The sequence below is a fragment of the Candoia aspera genome, chromosome 7 (assembly GCF_035149785.1).
Source record: "Candoia aspera isolate rCanAsp1 chromosome 7, rCanAsp1.hap2, whole genome shotgun sequence".
Taxonomy (NCBI): Eukaryota; Metazoa; Chordata; class Lepidosauria; order Squamata; family Boidae; genus Candoia; species Candoia aspera.
The window spans coordinates 33,877,521-33,901,071 of record NC_086159.1 but is presented as its reverse complement, the minus strand read 5'-3'; the positions used below and the strand labels follow the sequence as shown (position 1 = coordinate 33,901,071).

Here is a 23,551-nt window from a genome sequence, read left to right as displayed (position 1 = left end):
CACAGCAACACCAGTCTAAATAAATGCCTTTATGAACAAGTATGTCTTAAGTTGGGGCTGTCTGTTTGAAAGTCTTGGTACTAAGCATATCTGAAAAAGAAGGAATCCCACAGCTGACATACTCGTCAGAATGTTCTCTTTCAGCTCATTGCATGATAGATGCAACACCCTGAAGAGAACATCCTCATTAGATTTTAATTAATGGGAAGGTTTATAAGGGCATAAATGCTCCTTTAAATATCAAGTTCTAACCCATATAGGTCTTTATTTGGTTCATTAGGAAATTGGCAGCCACTGCATCTCCTTCAGCACAGATAGTAAGTTGTCTTCCTAAGCAACTAAGTCATGATATTGGAGCGTCTGAGTCAACCACTAGAGTAGCCATCCATCTAGCATATTACAGTAATTCAATTTTGAAATTGGAAGCACATGTATTATCCAGGACTTGTTGGAGTTGGCAAACCAGCAGGAACTGGGAAAAGCTACAATTTGCCATACAGATATTTGTATATCAGTTGAGGATGTTGTTTTTAGGAGCATCCCCAAGTTATACACTTGTTCCTTCAGGATGACTACATCTCTATCAAAAAGTAGGAAACCTTCTTAATTTCCAGACAAGAAAACCCATCTATCCAGAATGATTTTGTCCTGCCAGGATTCAGCCAGGTGCATGTCCAGAGCCTTCATAGCCTTTCTTGACTCAGTAATAAAGAATTATAGTGTTATTAGCATACTGATAAAACTATTCCAACTTTCTAATGTCTGCTGTTATCGACTTTGTACACTTGTTAAATAACATTGGGGACAGAATAGAATACTTTGGAACTTCATAACTGTATCAAATCAGCCATAAAAGGCAGGAATCAAGAGGGCAAGTAGTTGGATGTACATGTTTAAGCAACTTGTCCACATTCTTTTAGAATAGACCCCACAAAACTTAACTGTATCAAACATGCGGTGCATTCAGATTTCTATCATGAAACATCTGTATTAGCATAGTGTGAACAATAGATAGTAATGAAAACTTTGCCAGGAAGCTACTGTAGGACACAATATTTGGAGTGAATAAAGTCTTTACTGCCTTTATTGCCATGTGATGGACATAATATGTGCCTTAACACATGTTCATTGTGTTCATGCTGAGTTTTCTCTCATCTGTGATCGAGCTTGTCTCCCAGCCCACTTCATTACCCAAAGGTCAACTAAACCAGTGGACCTTTCAAGGTCTGTAGTAACAGAAGACCACTCATGGGCAATTATGTCAACAGCAACTTCAGTATCAATGGTAGAACCTCAGTGGAATCACCAGCCATGGAAAATCCACCAAAACATTCCTGAATTCCTCAGATTCCTTAAATCTCTGAGAAAGAACCATTTGAACGTGTCTTCCATCCTAAATAGATGAAATGGGCATAATTTCAAGCCCTTTCAAAAAGCAGTGCCTATATGACAATTGGCTAGTAATAAGTTCCTCTACTTTTACATCCTTTTTAGATTCTGGTGCAAATAGGAAGTCAAGTTACCTATCAGAATCTTGACCACTGCTCATCGCATAATTTGTCTAGGAAATCAGTCATCAAAGGCATTGAATACTTTCTATACTTTCACACATATTATTGAGAAGTTTGACCTACTGCAGAGTAATTGCACTACAATTGTAGACATCATTCTTGAGATATTAAGTCATTATTTGTTTTCATTGAGGATTTCCCATCTACATGGGTCATAATTTAGATTCATGATATACATATTTTTATGCAAAAGGCCCCAGGTTAAATTCCTAAACAGGACTGGGAACTACATTTATTTTGTTTAAGACAGTGAAGTGTTCAGGATATTTAGGTCAGGATACACTGATAAAAGGCAACTTCATATCATTCTCTAACCATGATATGTCTGTCTTTCCTGGTTTAATTCTGTGTTTTAAGATTTAGACATGTATAGATATAATTAAGAACAATCGTTTCTAGTTAATTAAAATGTTGATTTGTTTGTAGTGACATTGATAACAAGAGTACCCTTTTTGAGATTTATTGATTTGCTAGCTATATTCCTTCCTGACAGTTTTATCTTTTAATAGTCAATTGTATTTGACTAAATTCTGATTTAGGCTTTTGTAGCATAAGACAATTTGGAGCTTGAGGGAGGATAGTCGCATACAAGGTCTGAGTTATCATCCACTATTTGGAGTCTATTTTTATCTATAATTACTGTATTTGTAACTGTATTTTTATATATCATATTTTTATATATTGTATTTTTATATATTTATTATTTTATTGACTATTGTTGTAAACCGCCCAGAGTCCCTCTGGTGGGAGGGGATGGGCGGTGACAAACCTGATAGATAGATAGATAGATAGATAGATAGATAGATAGATAGATAGATAGATAAAGAAGCCAGAAGATTTTATATGTGTTGTACAATTCTGTTCAAGATGCTAAATGGTCTGAGACTGGCTTTGGTAGTTAACTGATGTTTTCTTCTAGGTACTTCAATCTTGGGGAATATAATACCAGTACAGAATTTAGTCTATGGAATGTACCACCAACTGAGGTTTATTAGAAAACATTATTGGCTATTATAAGATTATTGAAACAGGATTTTGGTTTAATTTTTTTCTGATTTATTTTTTTATAGCCTACTTAGTTTTAGTTGTCCCTGTATATTATTACTGCTGGGTTTACTATGCAAATATTTTGGTTTCTTTATTATTAGAAATTATGAGTGCTATATGGGAATTGTGTGATTTCTGATTTGTTAGCTGAGTTGAGTTTCTTTTAATTAGCTGAGTAGGCTAATTAATTGTGAGCTGGATGGCATGACAGTAAATTGGATATGTAGCTGGCTTGAAAATCTTAGAGTTATTCATCAGTGGTTCCACATTAGATTGAACAGTGATTGAAGTGAACTGCTACAAGAATCAGTCCTGGATCCTTTCATTTTTAATATGCATTAATAAGTTGAATGAAGAAATGGAGGAAAAATTCAAAGTAATTTTGATATGTTAGAGAAAAATGGCTTGAAAATAATTTAGCAGAGACAAGTGTAGAGTTTTAGCTTTAAGAAACAAAATTATACTTTTGAAAAAGATCTTGGAATAGTAGATTGCAAACTAAATATAAGGCAGCTATGTGATGTGGCCAAAAAAAGGCAAATACAGTTTTAAACTGCAGCAACGTAAGTATACTTTCTAAATGACAGCAACTGGAAGATGGTTAAGATTTGTTCCTCTTGAGTGCTGAGCACCACACTTTAAGAATATTCCAGAAAAATTGGTACAGTTTCAGAGAAGGACAATAAGGATGATGCTAGAAATTAGAAACTAGATACCTAGAAGCTTAAAACTAAATCCTATTAATAAAGAGTTAAGGAATCTTGAGAAAAGATGACATGGGGAAGGATCTGATAGAATTCTTTAAATATGTGAAAATAAGTTACATGAAAGAAGCTCAATTCCTGTTTTCTCTTATTCTAGAGTGCAGGACACAGAATAAGGAATTTAGGTTAAAGTATAGCTGTATAAAACCTGTGTCCTCTTCCAGTGAGAAGCAGGGGGATGGGATTCAGGCTGGAAGAGGTAGTCACTTGTCCGTAGAATAGCAAGGATTGTGGGAGCAATTTTTTTGGCTCTCTATCCAAAAGCCCAGTGAGAATTGGAATTAGTATGTTAATAATGATAATGAAACTATAGGCAGATACATCAGGAGTATTTTCTTTCATTTCAGTGCTCCTTGCTCAGTTGTATTATTACTGTAGCTCCTTCAGTGACAAGATGTGAGCATACAAAGATAGCTGATTCCTCTTCTCCAACTTTTCTCTGCCTGACGCTCACATTTTGTTTCTCCAGTTGATTGTTTGTCTATTTTGCTAATTAATGATTTATAGCATTTACATGTAGTTCTGAGATTCCTATAACTTGGTTCAGGAAGAATCTCTTATTTCTCAAATTCTTATTTTGTTGTATTAATTAAAATAAAAATATTTTATTCATTGTTACTCAGTGCTGAGTTTGTACTAGCATTACACATTCCAAATCGTTGGCCTGATAATCTTGATTAAAGGGGAAATTGGAACTATTTGTTTAAAAGTTTATTTATTCCATTTATGTATGTAGTGTCTAATCAATTATGTACTCATAGTAGTTTACAAGGACAATCAACAGTTAAAACATCCACAATAAATAAATTTCAGATTTAATGTCCACAATAAAAATTACAGAATTAAAGCATATAGACTGATGGAGCAAACTTAATCAATTAACAGTAAAAAAAAGTACAGATAATAATAAACAGATGATAATAGCATACTAATGATCAAATGCTCTGGAAAAGCTCCATCTTGAATAATTTCCAGAATATTATAACACATAGGGCAAGCCTTAATTCTAAGTTCTAGTTTGGGGAGAGGATCTTCTCCATTCAGAGTAATATAGGAAAAGTGACTCCCTTCCCTGGGTAGGACTTCCCATCTGAAGGGATAGTAACACATTCCTCAGAAGTCAGTTAAAGTAGGTGGGAGAGTAATCTGACAGGTGTGTTATGTGTGTTTGTGATAGTCACACTGCAACCCTGGTGATGGCAGTGTGATTTGAAGGACACTAGGAACAAACACAAATAAGTATTACCTTCCAAAATTGTTTAGCACCAGGAGATTTTGACAGAGTTTTAATTTCTAGCTGCTGGATATGACAAACAGTTATTTTAGAGCTATGAATTAGGATGCAAGTATATGGTCTCAAGAGGGCAGTGAAGTTATCCGAAATTGTAAAGAAGGAACCCAAGCCAGGATGTTTGATTGAGGAAAAGTTGTAATAGATTCCACCAATCCAGCACACCCACAAGTTGGCTTAGGAGACCAGCATCAGCAGATTACTGAAAGGTTTAAGTTGAGAAAAGGAAGGTGTTTCTAGAGATGAAATAGAGATATAGGAGGAAAGAAACAAGCAGGTTACTAACTTGAACTTGGTGCTAGAGAAGCAACAGCCCCACCCATACCTGTGCCCATAAATGTCTGAATTAGGCCAGATGGGAAAGACAAGTTTCCGAAGTATATGGAAGGCTAGAATGTAGATATATTTCTGTCTGTAAGATTTAAGAAGGCATTTTGTGAACATGGAAAAGATGAAAAAGTATAACCTATTAAAATACTGGTGAAATCCTGGCTGTGGCTTACATCAGAAAATGCTAGGAAAGGTTCTGCAATTTTGCACATCTGTTGCAATGTATATTTTCGATCTGGCTGGAAAGAGCCAGAGTAACCATCTTTGAAAGTCTGTCAGACCTGGTCCAGATCTTGGAACCCTGGTAAAAGGGAGGATAAAACTTTGGGAGGAGGATAAAGATTCCAGGCAGAAGATTGGACTTTATGACCTAAATGAAATAAATTGTTCGTTTAAGTGTGTGCTTTAATATACTTTGTATTTTTTTCTGTCCTGGAAAGCTTTCTTCTAACCTAGCCAGAACAGAAGACAGTGCAAATTAAACTAAAGCTTTTTCTCCATTGGGTATGGAAAGAATTGCAGGAGAGCCAACAGTTTAAAATATATATATAACACATAGTATTTAAGAGATAACTTCACAAGAAATGTTTTGGTTTGTAGAAGAAAGTGCAGGTTAATGATAGGAATGTCTGCTCTAAAGAAATAATCACTTAAAATATATATATATGTAAACTTGTTGCTTTGCTATGGGTGTAAAATTTATTTAAAATGTTCTTATTTAAAGAGTTTTTGCAAGCTAAAATGGTTAAAATATTATAAATTTAAGAACAAAATAATACTATGGAACCCAGCAGAAAAGATAGTGACCAAGCAGCAGGTAGTGAGTTACACCTTGAGCTGACGTCTTTCACATCTCTTCCAGCTCTGATTCAGTTCTGAGTTAAAGTACTTCAGCTATCCTACTGTATTAGTTTTCTTAAGAAAAGTAGAAAAAGTTGTTTTTCTTCTATACCCTGTCCATGGTACTGCAACTGACTGTTTCTGTACAATATATGAATGGTCTTAACCAGTTTTTTCTTGAATTGGTTTTGGGCTATTGGAGAAGCAACTATTGCATGAAGATATTTTGTTTTAGAACCAATGGTAATGATAATTAATATGATACAGTAAATAACAGAAATAAGTTTCACGTCCAGGATGGACAATTTACGATCCTCTGGATATTTTAGTAACTCTGCTGGTTGGGATTGTAGTTCAGCAATATTAAAAAGATTATAGGTTCTGTATTCCTATTCAAGTCAATATATAAATTATGTGAATGTTTATTTTATCCCATGGTTCTTAAGAAATCTTAATATTTTTTGTGCCTACTAAGAAGCATCTTCACTAATAGTTTATTAAGGTTAGTGAACTATTAGTGAAGATGATTCTTATTAGGCATAAATTAACTATTAGTTCATGTTCTAAAAAATCTTGGAAGTGTAATGAATCGGTTATAAATCTTTTTCATATGTGGTAGCAATCCTGTAAATCTCAACAGTTTTGAAAAATGGTTCATATTAGAATGGAGCAAAATTTGAAAATTGAATTCCCATTGCAATCTGAGATATATTTATTAAATGTTACTAGATTTAGTAATTCTAAATTTTACATTCCTGATATACCAAACAAGGTTTGTATGTACTAATTACTGCAAGATTTCTATATCCCTCTTATTGGTAAAGATATTTGATTCCTTCCTTGGAAGAATGACCAAGTTCTTGGAGTATGCTCTGATGTCCAGATACTTCATATTTAAAAAGTAAATCTGATGTAGAATTCAATCCTAAATGGAAATCATTCCTAGATATTACATACACACAGATTTGTACCACATCTTGAATTTGCGTGTTGGTATGTATATGTACATAAACATATGCACATATGGAAAATTAAATCTCTAGTTTTGATTCAGTTCATTGTAGTCTACAGTTTTAGGTAGCAATTCATACTAGGTTAACCAGGGATTTTGAATTTTAAGCTTAATGAGGATTTTTAGTTCTTTCTTCAAAAAGTGATATGATATAGCTTATTACTTATTTTTCTTCCCAATCCCTGGAGGTCTCCCAGGAGATTACTAACAGGCCCAGTTCTGTGAGATTCTGAACCCAAATAAGATGAGCCAGATGCTGCCACCCTTTTAATGTATTGCATTTCTAGACTGCCTTTCTACCACAGTAGAATTCAAGTGATTTGTAATTTAAAATACTAAAATATATTAATAATCAAATCAAAAACAATATGCCAACTAAGTTATATCTCAGTTTTTTTCTGGAGGTGGTAAGATGTCCTAACAGCCAGGAACCACGCTGAGACAAGGAATAGGTCTCTAGTGTTTATTACTGCTACATAACAGAAAATCCTAACAAACTGAAGAAGCGTGGGAAAAACCCAGACAGATAAACCTCAAAAGTTAAGGCGGGCCCGATCTGTGTCTCTTTGAATGGCTACCTAATTCCTCAGTACTACGGATGTGCTTTACAGCCTGGATGGGAGCCCCCTGCTCGCCATCCTTACTCATGACATAAGATCTGGATATAATTGTTTCTACCTTACTAGTTGGGAGATGGTAAGTAAGTGGTAAAACGTATGTTCTGAGTGCAGAATGTTCCAGGTGCAGTTGTTATTATTTCAGTGATCAATTAGCAGCTTATATGAACAATTTCTGTCTGAGATCCTAGAGCAGGGGTCCCCAACTCCTGGGCTGCGGACCGGTACCAGTCCGTGGCCTGTTAGGAACCAGGCCGCACAGCAGGAGGTGAGTGGGGGGCGAGCAAGCAAAGCTTCATCTGCGCTTCTGCTGAAGCCTCCAATGGTTACCAGGCTGGAGCTCCTTGCCTGCACCTGCTGGTTTCCATGCCGGTCCTAGTGCCTGACATGTGCCTTGTGAATCCAAGGAAAACCATTCCCCACCCCCACCCCCTGGTCCATGGAAAAATTGTCTTCCACAAACCAGTCCCTGGTGCCAAAAAGGTTGGGGACTGCTGTCCTAGAGAACCACTGCTAGTTCAAATAGGCAATACTCGTCCTGGTGGATAGGTTTCATTTGAGGCGATTTCGTATTTATCCACTACCAAAATGTACACGACTCATGAAGTGGATATTCCCATGGATTTCCAGATCTTTTGCAAAGAACAGAGGATTCCATGGAGAGATCCAGAATATGAGATGGAGGAAGAGGTGTTGGAGGGATAAAATAAACTGTTGAATGAAGAGAAATCTATTCATATGCTATTATATACAACTGTATTTGAATGTAAGCTTCAAATATATCAAACAGCACTACTCAGCTAAGCTGCAAATAATACATTCTGTGTCAAGTTAGTAATTTCAGTTCAGGTTTAAAATAAAACATTTTCCATTTTTAAACTTATTTCTTAACATTTCCTTGATCTTCCATGATTTTAGAATTTCTAGAAATAACTTTTGCCTGGTTTACATAAATAATTTATCAGTTTTTCTGTTATTCTTTTCCCCTTATCTTTCTTTAGTGTTTCAGGCAACAGGTATAAAGATACATAACATGACAATAGAAACTACAGGACCAGAGTTTGGAATAGTCCAAATTAATATGCCTCCAAATTAGCTGTTTGCAGTGTGATTTCACATACAATGTATGTGTAGGTGTCATTAGGCCAATGACACATTCTAAACTTAATGTATCTGAAAGGAATTTCTGTTGATAAAAAGGAAAGAGAACCAGTTACTGCTGTCATGAGCTCTTCAAATGAACTGCAGAACAAGTCTTGAAAAATTGAACTGTCCCATAGATTCCCTTCACTCCTAATACTGATTTGTTAGTTTCCTTGGTACAGTACTCCTCTTTTTTGCTCTTTCCTCTGTGTTCCTATGTCATTGTCTAAAAAATAGAATAAATAATAATTTAAAATAAACTACCATTTAAAATGCTCACGCATTGGTTAATAGAATAAGAGATTATCAACATTATGGTAAACAGAAAACTGTTTTGCAACTTATATTTTAATATTGCCTTTTTGAAAGAGAGAAGGCACCCCTTTCTTATATGAGAGAAAAAACAAGCCCAGTGTCAGTTCATGCATATAGATTGGTCTTTGTCTCAAATACTATCCATCTGGAGAATGTGGGAGAATGTTGTCATTGGTTTGCCATTCTTTATATCGCTTCCTTGTGAACTTCCACTGTAGTTCTCTGGTATTAATGGAAATGAAATTTCAGAATATAAATACTCTGTTTGAAGTTACATCATTGCATTATTGCAATCAAAACTTAATTCTTTGCTCCTGTTAAGATTAATTAATTAGTTTTTTCTTCCTAAAAATATGATAGCCCAGTATATTCAAGTGATGGAAATCAGAAAACAAGGAATATGAGAAGTGCTACTACATAATATTTTACTGATGTGAATCATGGGGGTGGGGTGGGGGGTTTACTAAGAAAATTAACAGACTTGACCAATTTGTTCAATTTACATTTATTCATTAATTGGGATAACATTAACTTTTTCTGAAACTTGCCTGAAAACCTTAATATCTACATAATGTAAATCTACAGTATATCATTTGGATAACAACAGTTTTAAGATAATAGATACTTTATCATGTTTACTAATTAATGTATGCTGTTCTTCTCATGATAAGGAACACTTCTAAGTTAATTAATTTGCCTGCACTTACATAAAAAATACTCAGTTTCACTTACAAAGTATACATCCTAATAGGTCAGTGAAGTTGTTCCTATATGCAGATAACTTTAAGCTACCTGGAAGGGAGATGATTAGGTCACTGTGCCACTAAAGCACTTAGCTGATGCTCCTAATCTGAGAAACCTGGATGAAGATATAATATAACATTACTAATATTTCTGGTTCTGATACAACTTTTCTGCTGCTGATGTTCAAAGAGGATTTAATTTAAACATACCCTGGAGTTGTATATTTTGGTTTCAAATACTTGCCGGAATTAGAAACATTTGGGGAGAGCCTTCCAGATGTGTTTATGTGTTGGGTGTATCCCAAGCGTGAAATTATAGAATAAGCAATCTGGGTTCATCAAAGTAGGCCAAACATTATTGTTTCTATAGATGACTACTAAAATGGTATCTCTGTGTTTTTCTCAAAAATACAGAATTTCTGAAAATGGGATTGATTAGATTGTGGGGAGGAGGGGCAATACAACTCTTAAAGCAGATTACTGTGAAATGATATATTAATCAAAACATACGTAGCAGTTGTTTTAAGTAAAAGACAGTGAACTTGCTCTCAGAATTCTTAAAGAATAAACATTAATTTTAATTTTTCTAGCATTTTCATTTAAATGTTTTATGGGTTTGGACTTTGTCTACTTTTGTGCATATCTATTGAGATAATATGGACCTACTCTTATATTTAATTTGATTTAAAACAGAAACATTCCTATAGCATTTAAAATTTCATTTTTATTAATAATTTTGGAGTAAAAATTGCATTGTGAGAAATTTGGAATCGGGTGGCCAATAAATTTAAAATAATAATAATAATAATAATGTTTAATACAGACTTGTAAAAGTTTAAGTAGAATGGGATGTTGAAGCTTATGATTATGGTGATAGGTGAAATGAACAACAGATTGTTGATGTGTAATGAAAGCAAATAGTTTTGTGAATGATATGGTTGTGTTTCAGATTGACTACAACAACTGAAAATAGTTTTTAAGTGCTATATCATATTTGAATTTTCATACTAAAATTAGTATGTGAACTGGATTTACATTCTATTTGTCATGGACTAGGTATTAACTATAGAATGCCGTGTTAATATCTCTGGAATCAAGACTTCTTTGTAGGCAATAACTTAAAGCCAAAATGTTTACCAGTATAAACATAAGCAGCTGTTACAGGTTTTTACTGATTTACAGCTAGTCTGATCTGTCTGGAAAAATAAATAGGCAATATTAATCAGGTTTAATGTCCAGATAACATTTGGAAGCAGATTAGACACCTCCCCAATTCACTGAACTATAAAAAGGAGGAGGAGGTACATCACAATGTTTTCTGTAGAGTTGATTTCCTACCCTGGTCTATCTAGTGGGGCTGACGCTATCTCACAGTTCATCACAATACATTCTGGTCTCATCTAGCATCCTGGTCCTAGTACCTGAAGGAAAAGCTAGGTCTTCAAGGCCTTCTGCAAAGCTAACAGGGTTGGGGCTGTCTGAATCGGGGAAGGGGGATGCTGTTTCATAAGGCAAGCACTGTGACAGAGAAGGTGCATTACCCGCTCCACTAGATGACATTATTCGCAGAAGGGACTTGGAATATGTCCATCTTGCCAGATCTGGTGGGATAGGCAGAGACAATTAGAGACTGGCACTTCAGTAAGTAACCTGGCCCATGCCATACAGGCTTATAGGTATAAACCAGCACCTTGAATTGGACCTGGAAAACTATTGGGAACCAGTACAGCTTGCAAACTAATATTGTACCATAAGCATATCAAAGTGTACCCAAACCTGCACAGGCCACTGCATTCTGGTGCAATTGCCCCATATAGTGCACACTGTAATAATCCATCTGGGAGGTGACTAAGTCATGAGTGACTGTGAGCAGGGCCTACCTCCTGATCCAGGAACAGGAGGTGCAGTTGGCGCACAAGAGGGATTTGGACAAAGACCCTCCTGGTCATGGCTGCCACCTACTCTAGCAGGAGATGTGAATCCAGGAGGACCCCAAAACTGCACACCAACTCAGTCAGGGGGAGTGCTATCCCATCCAGAATCAGAGATGGAAAGCATCAAGATTCAGGAGGTTCTACTCAGTCTTGCTAGAGTTAAGTCAAAGCCTATTCTTCTTCATCCAGAACCTCAAGCATCCAGGCAGTGGGAAAGAACCTTGACAGTGCCACTTGAACAGCAGAGATGTACAGCTGAGTAGCATCAACATAATAACCTTACCCAATAGCTTCATGTAGTTGCTAAGTAGTAATGGGGAGAGAGTTGAGCACTGAGGTACCCTGCAATGGGGGAGGGAAAGGTCCAGCCCTACAACTGGAACTTGCCTAAGAGGGAGGAGGAGAACTACTGCAGGACTGTGTCCCTCACTCCCAACCCCCTGACCCAGTCTAGAAAGAGATTGTGATCAGTGGTATCAAAGGCTGCTGAAAGATCAATGAGGGTAATAAGGGTATGAGTCACTGTTGTGGATCCTTACTAGAGCTAGGCAAAAGCCTTCCTAGCTGTGGTCTTTACTTGTCTATCCAGAAGTAGCCATGAGTTCAGAGGACTTCTAAGTCAAGAGACAGCAGTGAAGCTGATGGACAGTATTGATGAACAAATAGAACTTCATCTTGCTTGGGTTCAGTTTCACTATTTGGTCCCATCCAAGCCCTTACAGCCTCCAGGACCTGGGACATGACTTCCACAGAATCACCTAGCACAGCCCAATGTAGTGATGTACAGCTGGGTATCATCAGTGTATGAATGATACTGCATCCCAGATTGACTGATTACTTTGGCCAGTAGCTTCATGCAGATGTTAAGCAACTGGGGGAAAATGTAAACCCTGCAGTACCCTATAAATGAGGGGCCATCGAGCCAGACTCTCGTTACTTGTCACCATTGCCTGGAACCTTCCATTGAAGGAGAAGCAGAGCCACTGAAACAGTGTATCCAAGACTGATGCATGTCTGATCATATTAAAAAGTGTTGAGAGGTTTAATGGGTACAGAAGGGGTATATATTATCCCAACTAGGTCCCAAGAAAGCTAATCCACCAGCATAACCAAAGCTGTTTCTGTCCTATGCCCAAGCCTGAACCCTGACTGAAAAAGGCTCAGATAATTCATTTCCTCTAGGGGCACTCTGTAGCTCAATTCCTACCACCCTCTTAATAATCTTCCCTAAATTTAATTCAACCTAGTGGTGTGCAGTATTTGGAGCAGAAATCAGCAGGGATGCTTTGCATTTAGTGCTGGGTACCCTTTCTCTACCTCTCAGCTGCTCCTTTAAAAAGCCATCTTTGCATGGTCACTGCATTTCTTGAGCCTGCAGAACTACCATGGGAGTCCAGAAGAAGGCATAGTATAAGGTGGAGTTGACAAAAAGACAGTGATGGATCTGAAGCATCCTTGCCTGCTTTGCATCCAAATACTATACATCATTAATTAACTTTAAACTTTCACTTCTCTGCATGTATTAATTCCCCTCCATGAAATCACACCATTTTCATTCAGATCTAGTACACCTTTCACTTCTCTTAGTTTCACAGATAAAGTATTTCTTCCATTCATTAATTCATACAGTTCACTATTTATTCTTGTTACATTCCAAGTTGCAGTCTTGCGAACGCCATGGTCATGGGCCCACAGATATTGACTTCTACCAGCTATCATAGCATTGGTCAATTGAAGCTTTCACATAATGCATTTTAGTAAGACAGGGAAAGTGCAAACAAAGCTACCAGCCTTAATTCTAATTTGCCACATTCAGCTTTTTTTGCTTTTGGTATGGACAGCACTAATCAGGGTTGGCACATTTTGGCTGTTTTGCCACAAGTGCAACTAAACTCCAAGTATGCCCCAAGCATCCCATGATGTTTTATTGAGGCAAGTAATTGTGATCTTAATTTTCCCCTTTCCTCTTTAACCCTTTAACCCTTTAAAATTCCCAAATCATCAATTTGGTTTTTTCTTTCAACAAAAAGTCCATATAAGGCTTCCAGTCTTTTGAAAAAAGTCTTTATTGTTTTTTCCCTGATCAGCTGGTCAATATTGCCATTTCTGCAAGCACCATTAATTTTATAATCCAAATACTGTGGGTATTTCATTATTCTTCCATCTTTGCACATACAATAATCTTGCTACAGTTACCATATACAATATTAGTTTCCCATATTTCTTTTCCAGTTCAGTGTCCATAAAATCCAATAGAAATAATTCTGTTTTCATTGTAATATTAATCTGCAGTATCTTGCACCGTTGTATGAATTGGCACCCAAAATTTCTTTGTTTTTTCACAAGTCCACTATGTATGATAAAAAGTCCCCTCTTCCTATTGTATTCTGCTATATCGATGCAAAATATAACTAGGTCTGCATACTCTGTTGTTAGTGTCTAAGTGTGTAGTGAAGTTTCTTCTGGCATCTTGTTGACAGAAGATTGCTAACATTCTCTTTAGGCTTTCTGTCTTAATAAACCTGGAAAGGGATATGCCACCTTTCTATCTTACTGCGATGACTAAGATAGAGAATATAATCAGATTGCCAAACATGTAAGTAGCACAGAGGCATGTTGATGGCTTATGTAGTTTGAGTTTGTTTAACGATGAAAGGATACTGTCAGTTTACATGCTGCTGTTTCCAACAGTTAACTGAAAGCTTGCAAGAGAGATTTCCCAATATTAAGTAAGGAGACTGGATAAAGATGTAATGAAGGTCTTCTCTCAGAAAATAATGAAGATACAGTTGAGTAAAAACAATGAAAATCATTTACTTTTTAAAAGATTTGCCTTGTGTGAGATGGGTGGCCACATAAATGTGATTAATAAAATAAAATAAAAATAAAATAAAATAAAAGTAATGGTTACATCCCAGAATATATTTAAATGCTAATTTGCTTATCTTTATTTTTCTTTTGCAGATCTTTGAATATCTTCATTTTATTTTTCTGTGCTGATCTTATTCCTCCCCTAAGTTATTATATACTTTTTGCTGCTCTGTGAGAAGAGATGTCTCGCAGCCCAGATGCAAAGGAAGACCCTGTGGAATGCCCCCTTTGCATGGAGCCTCTGGAGATTGATGATATAAACTTCTTCCCTTGCACCTGTGGTTACCAGATCTGTCGCTTCTGTTGGCATCGTATTCGCACGGATGAGAATGGACTTTGTCCTGCTTGTAGAAAGGTATCTTTTTTAAGTTCATCAGAAATACTTTGTTCGATAATACAACCTCAGAATGAAATGTTGCTTCAATCTAAATTTAAGTTTCTTCGGTAAAAATTTGGAGGTGGTAGGTAGAGGATAAACAGAAAAAATACAATTGCTTTATATGAAATGTAGTTTTTCTCACAATGTAATTTGTGACAAATAAGATACTTTTATTGATGTAAAGTGGCAAAGATTGTCCTTGGTGTAACTAGTTTCACCGTCCTATGCAATGATTGCACATTTCTTTACATACTTGATCAATTTTTTTGTTTTGTTGTGGTTATTTTGAACTGAGATACTATATTCTATAGTATTTGCAAATGCTGTTTGTGCCACCAGGAGTGTATATCACACATTTCTTCATGACATACCTCATGAAATATTGAAGCAAAGTAATTAGTGTGCTACTGCCCATACTGCCAAAAATCACCTAGATAAAGGCCTTTATTCTGAGGCTAAGTGGCAAGCTCCCAAAAGCTTGGGAAATACTGCTGTTATTTGCCAACAGTGGACACCATTATATTGAGTGTAGAAAGCATGAAGTGGACTTTTGAATCATAGGTATATTATTCTATCTACTGTTTAAGGAAAGGATGGTGATTAGTCCCACTGCTATCACAGTACAAATTAAATTGTGTAATCCAGTGGAAATTTGTAGTTTCAACAGTGCTGCTACTCTTTTCAATAAAAAATTTGTTGTTGTTTATTGTAGTTAATTCTTAGCCTTTTACAGTAATAATTTTCTCAAGGAAAAAGAGTTTTTTAAATATAACATAGATGTTTCGTGAAATATTTGCTGTAAAGTTGCTTCGTTTATTAATAGGTTTTTTACTTGTTATAGTGTCACAATGCCTAGTCCCTTGCAGCAAAAATTACAAAAACAGTTTTATTTCCAGAAACCATCTACAATTGATAGTTCTCTATTTTTGAAATTCATTGGTCAGCAGCATAATAAACTTTGTTTATTAATGCCCTATCATTAATTGTAACAATATAGTTTTCCTCTTAACCTCCTGAATCAGTTTATGCTTTTTTTTTTACCAGTGGCGTCACTCTTCTTTCAAAAAACAGTGTCATGAAGCAACAAATGGATGAATAAATTAATTATGGCATACATGTTTATGGATGAGATGCTATTTTATTGGGTACATTGATCCATGAAATGTTATGACTGATGCAACAAATGATGTTATTCTTTAGTGAGGACTTCCAGTGTTGTACAGCTACATTTTGTATGAAGCAATAAAGTAGACAGAATCCTATCATCTGTGCTAACAGAATCTCTAGCCAGGGGTGGGGGTGGGGGAGGTTGAATGATCCCCTGATCAGGTCATATTGAATAAGGATCTTGGAAAGCCACTGAGATTAATAGCCTTGTGAAATCTTCCTTCTGTTTTTCCCTTTTGAAAACTGTTACTTCAAATAGCTTGACTGTTTTGGTGATGCTGTAATATTTAGTAGTTTTTCCTAAAATGTGTACTTTTTTCAAAATATATTGTAATAATTTAGCAGATAAATATTTGACTGGTGCATTTGCTTTGAGTGTTTCTGATGATAGAGCTCTTTATACTTGACAGTGCTAAAATAGGTCACTTGTCATGCACCACTAATAGGTAAAGAAGGCTAAATGTTGAGTTGCATGAGATTAAAGCAATGCCATGCTTTCTTTAAATACTGCAGTATATAACTGCAAATAAGCAGGCATTTTGGCAAGGACCACTTGGGATTATATCCCTTACTTTTTTGCACTTATCACTTGTGTTTCTGTCGTTACTGATTGGATTTCTTCAAATTATATTATTTGATTAGAATGTCAAGTGGAGCAATCACTACTTGCTCTAGGCAAACAATGTTCTACAGTTTTTTGAAAAGCTAATTTAATATACTTAGTAGTCTTAATTCCCAGTGACTACATTGATAAAGCAATTTTCTTGGCAATAGTACAGAAATGATTTGCCATTGCCCACTTATGGAATGTCATTGGACTCCTAGTTTAGTCTTGTTGTTGTTGTTTATTCGTTTAGTCGCTTCCGACTCTTCGTGACTTCATGGACCAGCCCACGCCAGATCTTCCTGTCGGTCGTCAACACCCCCAGCTCCCCCAGGGACGAGTCCGTCACCTCTAGAATATCATCCATCCATCTTGTCCTTGGTCGGCCCCTCTTCCTTTTGCCCTCCACTCTCCCTAGCATCAGCATCTTCTCCAGGGTGTCCTGTCTTCTCATTATGTGGCCAAAGTATTTCAGTTTTGCCTTTAATATCATTCCCTCAAGTGAGCAGTCTGGCTTTATTTCCTGGAGGATGGACTGGTTTGATCTTCTTGCAGTCCAAGGCACTCTCAGAATTGTCCTCCAACACCACAGTTCAAAAGCATCGATCTTCCTTCACTCAGCCTTCCTTATGGTCCAGCTCTCACAGCCATATGTTACTACATATGTTAGTTTAGTCTACACATAGTTTAGTCTACACATCTGATTTTTTTATTTTTTTATTTTTATTTATTTTCAAATTTCTATCACCACCCATTTCCCCTGAAAAGGGGACTCTGGGTGGTTTCCTTACGAATTTTCAGTCTCAAGTACTAACTAGGCTTGACTCTCCTTGGCTTTTTAGTATGGGCATGGTTGCTAGGTGCTACCATATTAGCATCTAAACTACTTATAAATGTATATAGAAATGAGTATGTTCTTTTTGGGTATCTAATGCCTAAGTACTACTTAGTGTGCTTAGGTATAAAATAAAGAAAATACTACTCATTTCTAAACATAGGCTATTTTAATGCTGTTTATTATAGTCAGATTTTCATATATATCTTCAACTAGCAGTAATTGGAAGGTGATATAATATGCATATACCTACAATAAAATGATTAACTATTCTCTGTGTGCCATGAAATGAGTGGGTCCAGGTTACCTGAGGGACTGTCTCATCCCCGTTACATTGACCCATCCCACCTGGTCAGGAAGAGAGGGCATGTTACAGACCCCGTCCATGAGAGATTGTCGATTGGCGGGGCCCAGGAAGAGAGCCTTCTCTGCCATGGCCCCCACCCTATGGAATACTCTTCCCCTAGAGGTGAGGCAGGACCCACTCTCCTGGCCTTCCAGAAAGGGGTAAAGACCTGGCTCTGCCACCTCACTTGGGGCAGGAAGAGGGTAGCCAATCCTGGGGGTGGTTAGCGCCCTAAAGAGGCTCCCATGAATTTATGAATTTAAATTAAGAACTTTTAATATTGCCATCTTGGATTTTATATTTTATATTTGCATTTGAGAAGTATGGTTTTTAGTATATTTTAATCTGTATTTATTTTTAGTTTTATTGTAAACCGCCCAGAGTCACTTTGTGTGAGATGGGTGGTGACAAAATTTGAATAAATAAATAAATAAATGAAGTTTGTGAGGTTAAGTGTAATTCTCTAATGTAGTTTTAAAAATGCAACTAAATGCTGGAAATTGTAGGTCTTTTCTTCCTATGAAGCTCCTCCAGTTCTCTCTCTCTCTAATATATTAGAGTAATAACTAAATATATCAGCTAGTATCATTGTGTACCATTTACTCTTGTTTATCAGTATATTTTAAACAAGATCTACTATTTTCGTACTATCTTTAAAAGTGAATGTAATAGCACTAGTCAAGGCAGTATTTTCAAACTAGATTTTGTAATCTGTGTACCTTGGAACACTTCAAATTTCCCCAGTGACAATAATGCCAGCTAGTGTGTCCTTACCTGTCTCCTCTTAAATTCTGCAGTGGCAAAGATTGGACATCTTATAAAGGACAACAGCAAAGTTTAATAGGGATACCTGCAGAAATTAGGCATGCCAGATTATGTGGCTTAGCTTATTTGAAATAATTTTTTGAGTAATTTGCAAAATATCTACTGTAGCAAGCACTGGTTCGGCAAAAAAGTCTAATGTAGAAATTATTCACTGAGGTAAATATTCATGATTGCCAGAAAGCACAGGTATGATTGCAGCGCATGTAAGACAACTGAATTTTGAAATGAGCCTGCTGGATACAACATAAAATGTAATATTTCTACATTAGAAATAACTTGCAGCCACTTAGCACTCACAGTTCTAGAAATACAGTCTTGTAAAGATAGCAATAGTAATCAATAACTCGAATGTTATATATAGTAACCAAGTAGTAGGATTGTCTCCCTGGACACTCTCTTACTGCTGAATATGGTAGATTATAATAGAACAAGGATTCCTGAAAGTTGGGTGGAGATATTTTAGCTAGGTGTCTTTATTGAATATCAGGGACATCCTTCCACAGTTGGCTTCGTTCAGCAAGATCCTCCATTCTGTGTAGCTGTTCGGTGTCAGTTCCAGTGTTCTTGAATATTTATTCCTTTTTTAAAGCCATATCCAGAAGATCCAGCAGTATACAAACCACTCTCCCAAGAAGAGCTGCAGAGGATAAAAAATGAAAAGAAACAGAAACAAAATGAGAGAAAACAGAAGATATCAGAGAATCGTAAGCATCTGGCCAGTGTACGGGTTGTACAGAAGAATCTTGTTTTTGTAGTAGGTTTATCCCAGCGTCTAGCAGACCCAGAGGTAAGCAGTTTCTGGTAGTGTGCCTTTCACTTTCCCAGTGTATTCTTTTTTTAAAAAAGGTATTGCTTTCAGTCTATAAATAGAAAGAATTTTTTTAAAATTTCCAAATACATACATTAACGAAAACAAGAAAAATAAAAACAAAGAAAAGGAAAGAAACAAAATGTAAAACTAGCAAAAAAATAAAGTATGCCTGCTTTAAAATTCTGGATGGAAAACACGTTCACTTTCTACATATGAACTGATCTTTTGTTGAAATTGTGGAAAGTTATGAACAATATTACTCCATGTGGTCAAGATTTTATTTATTAAGATTTGAACTTCTGAGAATATCTATATTCTGAATTTTGCATTGTATATTAAGTATATTGAGGTTGCCAAATAAGATGATTATTCTGGACTTTTCAGAAGTATTTAATACAATAGCCATGGTGTTTTTTGCAGGTTGGGCTGCCTGGTCCTTAAATCACTTTTGTCTTTCCTGAAAGCCAAATTTAAAAGATGTTTTTCAAGGCCAGTAAAAATAGCTTAAACTAAGTATATCTTAAATAGTGGTATGAGTTTTAAGTAAACAACTTGCAATTATAAAATTTATTTTTATTACATTATTCAATACAGGTTTTGAAAAGGCCAGAATATTTTGGAAAATTTGGTAAAATACACAAAGTTGTCATCAACAACAGCACATCATATGCAGGCTCACAGGTAAGATATTTTTTTTGTACTTCTGGGGAAAAGGAGCAAATCCACTATTTCTGTGGAATGTAAATAGCTATGTGTCAATATACCATGTGTTTATATTTTACTTAAAATTCAATCAAATACACAACTCAGAATATTAAAATATAATTTAAGAAGATTCTCAAATTATGGGCATTGTATAAGAATAATTACAGAATTCTGCTTATTTTGACTCATCTATTTAATAAATTTTCTTTAGTATTGATATACTGTATATGTTCTTATTCCATGCTGAAGTGTTTGAACGATCACCATTGTTCAGTTAATACAGTCATTAATATATTAAATTTATTTTAAATTTTCACATAAGAAATTGTTGTTAATTTTCCTCTAATCTAGAAAATAATATATTGAGTTAGGCGTTCTAATGCCATATTAATATTTAGATTCACTTTTATCTCAAAGTGTATTACTTCATAGGACTCTGCAGCCTTCAAACATCAGCAACTTTAAGAAGTTGCTGAGAAGTGCTGTGTGAGTGCCTACATGTTTTGTGGTGCACCCATTTCCCATTGAATGGAAAGAGCTGCACAGCTGTATTATTTTGAACAGTTGGTTTTAAATGCTAAAGTAACAAATAGAATTCTAAGAAAACAAGTGAATCTAATTGCATAATGAAGATTCTTGAATAATTATGGTGTTAGCATTTTCCTAACTGTCTTACCAAATTATATAGAAAGTTAGGTATAAATAGTAGCACAGTGATCTGAGAATTCACTAGTTCAAATATCTCTTTAGTCATAAAGTCTTAGGTGAATTTTAAGAAATTACTGTTTTTCCACAAAACAGTCTTTTATTATTTTTAGTTGATGTGGTCTATTGATATATTTACACATGTGTAAAATGGTCTTGAAACAAGAAATTAATTCTGTTTATTCTTAAGCTTTGCAGTTGTGTCACAACAAACATTTGAGAAATATTCTTGTACATTAATCATACATTGTAGTCCTAATTATTACTAATTTTACAATAAATTATAGTAATTTGGAAGGCTTTATCCAGAGCTTTTTTTGTAAGTAAAGTTTTACTTAAGTTTTACATTTGGCCTTTAACTCCATAAAATTCTAAGTACTTAAGGAACTGACTTGTAAATTTTTTTTTAAATCTAGGGTCCAAGTGCAAGTGCATATGTAACATACATCCGGTCAGAAGATGCACTCAGAGCTATACAGTGCGTTAATAATGTGGTAGTAGATGGAAGAACACTTAAGGTAATGTTAACAAATACTGTATAACTGTAGCATTTGCTGCTGTATAAGAATTTACCAAATTTATCCAAAGGGAAGGCAAAGGGAGGGTTCTCTTACATTTGGCAAATAAAGACAGGCACTGTTGAAGGCAAAGGTAATGGGTGAAAAATGAATATATCTAGTTGCAAATACTGTAAACCGGTTGCATGAAGACTCAGATGAGGAAGAGAAGGTGTTTGTATTGCTTTTGCCTTGTTGAAGCACAGATTTTTTTAGAATCTTCATTCTAGATGGCAGTGGCTTTTCTTCACTCTCCCCACTCCCTGTCTAATTGTAGACACTTACTGGAAAACTGGGAGATGAAATTAATGTACTTTCACCCCAGTTCAACTTGAATGGGAATAGACTATTGTAGGATTAATGACTGACAAGGACTAAAAATCTTCTGCATACTTATCTGGCAGTAATAGCCATTGAACACAGTGAGACATACTTCAGAATAAACATACATAGATTTATAATTGCTAAATTTGGTATAGGTAGTCCTCATGTAATGACTGCAGTTGGAACCGTCAACTCTATCACTAAGCGATGCAGTTGTCAAGTGAAACATAACATGATCATACTCCTGACTTACAGCGTCAGTTCTGCTGTGGTCATTAAGCGAATCATCATTCTGCTGTGGTCATTAAGCACAACATCACTTGACCGTGACTTGCAACTTACTGCTGGCTTCCCCATTGACTTTGCTTGTCAGAAGTCTGCTGTGAAGGTGTAATGATTGCCTATCCTAAAACACCATCAGACTCATGAACAGGTTCGCCGTCAATTTTGGTGGCTGACCTTAAGGCGTGACGTGAAAGACTATGTTGCTTCCTGTCCTGTTTGTGCCATGTCAAAACAGAAAGGGGGTAAACCACAGGGGCTTCTGCAGCCAGTGGCCAGCCCATTCCGTCCCTGGGAGGAGATTTCTATGGATTTTATTGTGGACCTGCCTCCCAGTCAGAAGAAAACTCTCATTTGGGTTGTAAAGGATTTTTTTTCCCAAACAAGCCCATTTCATTCCATGTGCGTCCATCCCGTCGGCCCCACAACTGGCCCGCCTCTTTCTACTCCACATCTACCGTCTCCATGGTAGCCCCTCCCGTTTGGTCAGCGACCGTGGGACACAGTTTACTTCCCAGTTTTGGAAATCATTTTTAAAATTGATTGGCACCAAACAGGCGTTGTCCACATCGTCACATCCTGAGACTGACGGATCTCCGGAGGTTTTGAACTCTAGCCTTGAACAATTCCTAAGGGCATACATACATTACCATCAGGACAATTGGGTTGACTTTTTGCCCTTTGCTGAGGTGGCTTACAACAACGCTGTACATCAGAGCACTGGGCAGACCCCTTTTCGTGTAGTTTCTGGGCACGACTTTGTTCCCATCCCTGAGCTGCCACAAACCCCTCCCCAATCTTGTTCTGCCTCTGACTGGGCTGTTCAGCTGGCTGACTCCTGGCCAGTGATTCAGCAAGCTTTGGCTGATGCCCAGGCTGCTTACAAATTCCAAGCCGATAAACGCCATTCTGTGCAACATGTCAGATACCCTATAGCCTAGATGGTCAAGTTGGGTTTTGTGAAATTCACATTTGGAAAGCTTGGCATACAGTTTGGCATCTCTAAGCTTGCTTAACACCTGTTTGAGGAGGCGTTCGTGTTCCTCCTTGGTTTCAGTGTAAATGAAAACATCGTCTAAATAAACCAGGACCCCTTTAAACAAATGGTCATGTAACACTTCATTAATCAATTGCATGAAGACCCCGGACGCCCCTGCTAACCCAAAAGGGAGGACTTTGTACTGAAATGAACCCAATGGGCAATTGAAAGCAGTTTTCCATTCGTCTCCCTCTCGTATGCGGATGCGAAAATAGGCTTCATGAAGGTCGAGCTTGGGAAAAATCTTGCCCTTGGACAAATGGGCTAACATGTCTTTCATTAGAGGCAGAGGATATTTGTTGCAGACCGAGACGGAATTTAACCCCCGATAGTCTGTACAAAGTCTAAGCGTGCCATCCTTCTTTTCCCGGAAAAGCACAGGGGCCCCAACTGGGGAATTCGCAGGTTCAGTAAACCCCCTTGACAGATTTTTGTCAATAAAGTCCCGCAATGCCTCAAGCTCTTTCTGAGTCATTGGATAAATTTTCGGCTTG

General features: G+C 36.4%; 1 protein-coding gene across 9 annotated transcripts in view; it reads left to right on the top strand.

The window, feature by feature from the left end:
• CNOT4 (CCR4-NOT transcription complex subunit 4) overlaps nucleotides 1–23,551 on the top strand; it is an 86,915-nt gene that overhangs the window by 3,107 nt on the left and 60,257 nt on the right. For all 9 annotated transcript variants that reach the window (XM_063308632.1, XM_063308624.1, XM_063308627.1 and 6 more), the window contains exons 2-5: nucleotides 14,572–14,833; nucleotides 19,224–19,421; nucleotides 20,040–20,126; nucleotides 21,272–21,373. In XM_063308632.1, coding sequence (XP_063164702.1) covers nucleotides 14,660–14,833; nucleotides 19,224–19,421; nucleotides 20,040–20,126; nucleotides 21,272–21,373 — 561 coding nt within the window. In that variant the 5' untranslated portion in view covers nucleotides 14,572–14,659. The remainder of the gene's footprint in view (nucleotides 1–14,571; nucleotides 14,834–19,223; nucleotides 19,422–20,039; nucleotides 20,127–21,271; nucleotides 21,374–23,551) is intronic.